The 5,145-nt window shown below is 44.8% G+C and overlaps 1 protein-coding gene across 1 annotated transcript; it reads left to right on the forward strand.

Moving 5' to 3' along the window:
• The first annotated feature begins 3,229 nt into the window (after nucleotides 1-3,229).
• On the forward strand, nucleotides 3,230-4,801 carry LOC103639004 (proline-rich receptor-like protein kinase PERK2). Its single transcript, XM_008661783.3, has one exon. The coding sequence runs from the start codon at nucleotides 3,687-3,689 to the stop codon at nucleotides 4,503-4,505; it is 819 nt and encodes a 272-aa protein (XP_008660005.1). The 5' UTR covers nucleotides 3,230-3,686; the 3' UTR covers nucleotides 4,506-4,801.
• The last annotated feature ends 344 nt before the right edge of the window (nucleotides 4,802-5,145 follow it).

Below are 5,145 nucleotides of genomic sequence, written 5' to 3' on the forward strand. Positions count from 1 at the left end.
AGGGCCAGCGATGCATATCATATACGGGAGGACGATGCATGCATGCATTCGTAGGTGCAACCAACGCATGTACTGGTACGTACGTGGTTGAACCAACCTTAGCTATATAGTAGTACTATAGGGTGCGTTTGGTTGCCTGCATCTGCGCGTGCTTGCATCGCGGAATGTGGATAGCTGCTGTTTGGTTGTTCTGAGCTAGGCTATGCGCATGTGAGCTCTGTGTTTGATTGCCTGCATATAGATTTGGATCCAGACTCGCACGATCCTCAAAGCACCCTTGGCCAGGCTTACCAGATACGAGCAGATTGGTCGCATCTCTAGAGCCAGGCTTCAGTGATACTGGCTCACACAGCCAGGTTGGCAAGAGAAACCAACCAAACAGGCCCATAATATACTAGGTGAGAATATTAGTTAAGCTCCCCATCGATCAGGCCGGGGCTTGTTGTTGCCCACCGGATCAAATCCAACGTGCGTCTGAGCTGAGCTTAGCTAGTAGTATTGTTGGAGCCAGCCAGCCAGGCCAACGAGCGCAACCTACACACCTTCCAATGTCTGCTGGACACGTACGTGTCACTACAGTAAACGAATCAACTTCCGACGGCTTTAGCCGTCGGACATAAGCTTTAAACCGTCGACGTAGCGTATGTCCGACGATATTTGATTATCTTTAACGGTCTCTAGCCGTCAGACATTAGAGGTCGGAAATAGTGTTATGTCTGACGACTGCCAATAACTCTTCATTTTTTTGCTCTCTATTTGACTCTCTATTTACCTTTCTATAAAGATTAGACTCTATATGACTATCTATCTAGTTTGGCTAGTCAGAGTGGCTAGCCAAGTTTGGCTAGCGAGGGAATTAAATCAGGAGAGTCGAATAGCTTGACGAGTTAGATATTGGTATGTTGGAGAGTTGTTTTGATGTTTTGAGTAGTCAAAATTAATTTGACTTGACACGCCATTTATTTGTTAGCCTCTTAGGGCATGTACAGTGGTGTTTAATGTGGAGGCTCTTAAGGTGTTTAAGGGGGTTATTTGCAAAAAAAATTTAGAGTCGTCTCTACGTGAAGAGACGCCTCTGGCTCGTAAACCAAGTAGCAACAAACGCCTCACTTCCTACTGTACGAATTTGTCGTCTGTTCTATTGATCTGATGCTATACAAATATATTTAATTCTGTATTTATTAATAGACTACGTTTATAGACACTCTATTGTACAATAGAGTCTTTTAGTTGTCTCCTGTGCTTAGAGAACCGTTTTGGTGTCTCTCCACTGTACATGCCCTTAGAGATGCTCCAAGCTTTGTAGCTCGATTGCTCGACCTAGATCGACGAGCTGATGATGCACAACGTCAGTGAGCTGTTAAGATCTTACTACCTGATCTAGAACAGTAAACTCATCAAAGTACGCTTGTACACAGTCAGATATATGCATGCATGGCGCGTACTCCCATATACCCATCCCTTCCAAATTAAAAGCCGTTTTCTAGCTTTTCTCAGTGCACCAATATATAAGAATCGTTTACACGTCTCACCTATGTACACGTCTACTAAAAAAACAAATTGTGGGAGTAGCTAGTACGTTTTGGCACTTCTTTTTATATATCAACACGATACCTAGAATACAATAATGGTATCACTGCTATGATCAGTTTTACTAGAAAATCCACTAATTATGGTGGAGCATGTGTGTTTATTTTATTTAGTTTGATTTATATGTAAGCAATGTTTAATTTTAGCCCTCTCTCCCTCCCTTTTTCAGAAGTCCAACTAGTACTTGCCTCGATTTATAAGGTTACCCAATATATCTTAAATTTTCGGATGGACTTCCTATAGAAAAGCACGTTGATATTATTTAACTTGACCCGCCAAAATAATAATAATAAAAAAAGAATTGCTGGTAGACTAATAAATTTTCGGGCACGCAAGCAGAGCCCAAATGTCGTCCTACCTGCAGAAACTAATATTATATATTGCTATGCCGGTATTAATGTTTTTGCTCCATCTGAAATATCACCACCTACTTTTTTTATAAATGGTGATATCAATATATTGGTAGTACAACATATATTGCATGCAATCAATTTGGGATGTACGGCCGTGCAGGTAGTGTGCATTTGATACGAGTATTCGAGACACACAAAGCACGTAGTTCAAAATAAGCAGCATGTTCGCTTAATCGCTTGACTTTAATTCGTACCTGCTTCTACTGTTTTTGCGGTATCGTTATCTATATAAATGGTAACTGAAGCAGTCCTTACAATTGACTTTAATCCAAATCGAACAACCCTTCCCGGTCCCACATAGGTGTGTTGACTTACTGCACATAATTACGTAAAAAGGGAATATATATATATATATATATATATATATATATATATATATATATATATATATATATATATATAATCATTTTTGTTGACGATAAAATAAACCGTGTAGAAAAGTCACCCACCCGTTGGATACAGGGCCGGGCCAAGGCACGTGTGAGCCGTGCGCTCTCACAGGGCCTCCAATCCAAAAATTGAGGGCCTCAAAACTTAGTAGATGTATATATTCTAGTTTTATGATCTTCTACACATGTTAATATATAGCACATATTTTTCTCCCTACCATACCGCTGCGCTGAAGCGAAACTACCGAGCGCTCCACTAAAGAATAAATCTTCATACAATCTTAACATATCTGTCCGCGTGAATGAAGTTCTCTAAATTAAAGCTACTAAATTCATATTTGTGTTCTACTATGATAAAAAAAAGATGTATTATTTAGCCACAATAGCACTCGAGAGTGAAGCTTTGGAGAAGATCGAATATAAGCATATTGTACAAATTTTCTTTAAAACTCACCAAAAGATCGATGTTATTCAAATAAAATAGAAATGTTTCTTTAGATATTCTATTGCAATACATATTACTGTAACTTGCAGATTATTATTACTGGTTTTTTAATAAAAACATAAATTACACTGCTTTAGATTTGGCACGGGGCCTCAAATTTCTCTGGCCCGGCCCTGGTTAGATAAACTTTACAGTGGCCGCTGGGCGCTGCTCGGTGCTCGTCGTACGTATACTGCGGGTCGTCGCCGTCACTGATGCTGTGCAGCTACAGTGAGAGAACTACTTCTAATAATAATGAACTGATGAAGCAGCCAATATATACCGCGCTAGAGATCGTCAAAAAGGTTAATTGTGATTTACTAAAACATGAGGGGATCTGAATGTTTGATGTAGATATTTATATATATGGGTTTATTATTATATATATGGATCCAAATTACCTAGCTAGTTAAGCAAAAGCGAGTTTTTTTTTCTTATATACAAAAGGCTAAGACAAAACCAATGAGCTCTGCCTGTACTGAGGAGGAAGTCATCGAAAACTGCTTTTCATCAGCCGGTACTGTAGCCATCCCAAATTCTACGATCCATTAGCTACTGCACCTCACTAGTTGCCTTGTTCATCATCAGCCCATATATCTCCAATCCGGCAATCGTCCCAAGTAGTAACTGTATCAGGATCTCTCCATATCCCTCTCTACAGAGGGAGCTTCCAGCACACCAAACCCTACCTGTGTCTGTGTGTGCCTGCCTCTCTTTATCATCAGGAGCTTCCACTATTCCACACCTTCCTCTATCTCCTGCCCGGCCCCCTCGCCACCTCCACCGATCCAGCGCCATCCGGGTACGTCCATGGCGTCCACCACCAGCGATAGCCTCCCCTCCTCTCCCTCCATCCCCACCACCGACGGAGCCGCCGACCAAGAGTTCTCCTCCTCCCACTACCACCACCACAGCAGCAGCAGCAGCCTCTTCTTCCCGCCGCCGTCGTCCTCCTCCTCCTCCCAGCTGCCCAGCCTATACCTCGACTCCTCCTTCCACGGCCTCCTCCCCACTACATCTTCCCCCGCGGCGGCCACGTCGTCCCCTTCCCCTCCTCCACCACCGGTGCCGCCACTCCCCCCAGCAGCGCCCGCGAAGCCGGCCAAGAAGCGCCCGAGGGCCTCCCGCCGCCCGCCCACCACGGTGCTCACCACCGACACCTCCAACTTCCGCGCCATGGTGCAGGAGTTCACCGGCTTCCCGGCGCCGCCCTTCGCCCCCGCGCCGCCCCCCACCGTCCGCCCGCGGCTCCTCGGCGGGCCCCCGCCGTTCCTCATGCGCCCGTCGCCTCTCAAGTACCCCGTGCTGCTGCCTCCCGGTCCCAGCACCTGCACCACCACCACTAACACCACCCTAGCCACCGCCAGCGCCAGTAGTACGAGCTCCCTCGTGGACGCGCTCGCGCTCTTCACCAAGAGCAGCGCGACGCCGTCGGCCGGAGGCGGATCAGGGGTTCCTGATCATTACCACCACGGCGTCACCATGGGAGGGTTCAACTTCAACCCGTTCGATGATTTCGACCCACCGCCGCCGGCGGCGGCAGCGGAAGGTGAGACGGGGAGCGGCGGCGGCGGCAGCCATGGTTTCTTCTCCTCCTTCGCCACCGGGGACAAGTACGGCCGCCACTAGCTAGTACGTAACCCATCTCTCTCGTGCTGTCTGGTAATTCAGCTAGCGTGTGCGTGCGTGTCTGTGCTCATGAGAGAGTTTGTGTGGAGAATGGAGAGAGAGAGATTGAGAAACACAAGCAACAAATTCTACTTCGGCCACTGCTGCTATACTGTTTTGCATTATAAGTATTTAGCAAGCTGCATAATTGTGAGTTTTCCATTTCTTGGTTTTGGGATATGGCGATGCCTTATTATGTACATACATAAATCTGAGTTCTCTTTGATTAATTCCAAGCTCATTTTGTTTGGCGTCCAGATGTTGACATTTTATTGGTACTTCCCCGCATTAAAAAGCTAAAATTATGCATAAATGAGGTTTTAAACCATAATTGTTGGTTTTAAACCTATATTCATATCCACTTAACCAATATAAGACACATATTTCTTCATGTTTTATACTCTATATTTATAAATAAAAACCATACCCATGTACGAGCACGAGCACTTTGTTAGTATACATATACACACGCGTAATTGCCGTGATGAAACTTGTAATAGGGAGAAAGCTAGGTAGCTGCTTAATCTGTTCGGCTTCCATCGCTATTAGCAAGTGTGTCCTTGTCAAGATGAGATGAAACGATGCAACTCCTTTCTAACTT

This window comes from Zea mays, chromosome 9 (genome assembly GCF_902167145.1).
Source record: "Zea mays cultivar B73 chromosome 9, Zm-B73-REFERENCE-NAM-5.0, whole genome shotgun sequence".
NCBI classification, from domain to species: domain Eukaryota; kingdom Viridiplantae; phylum Streptophyta; class Magnoliopsida; order Poales; family Poaceae; genus Zea; species Zea mays.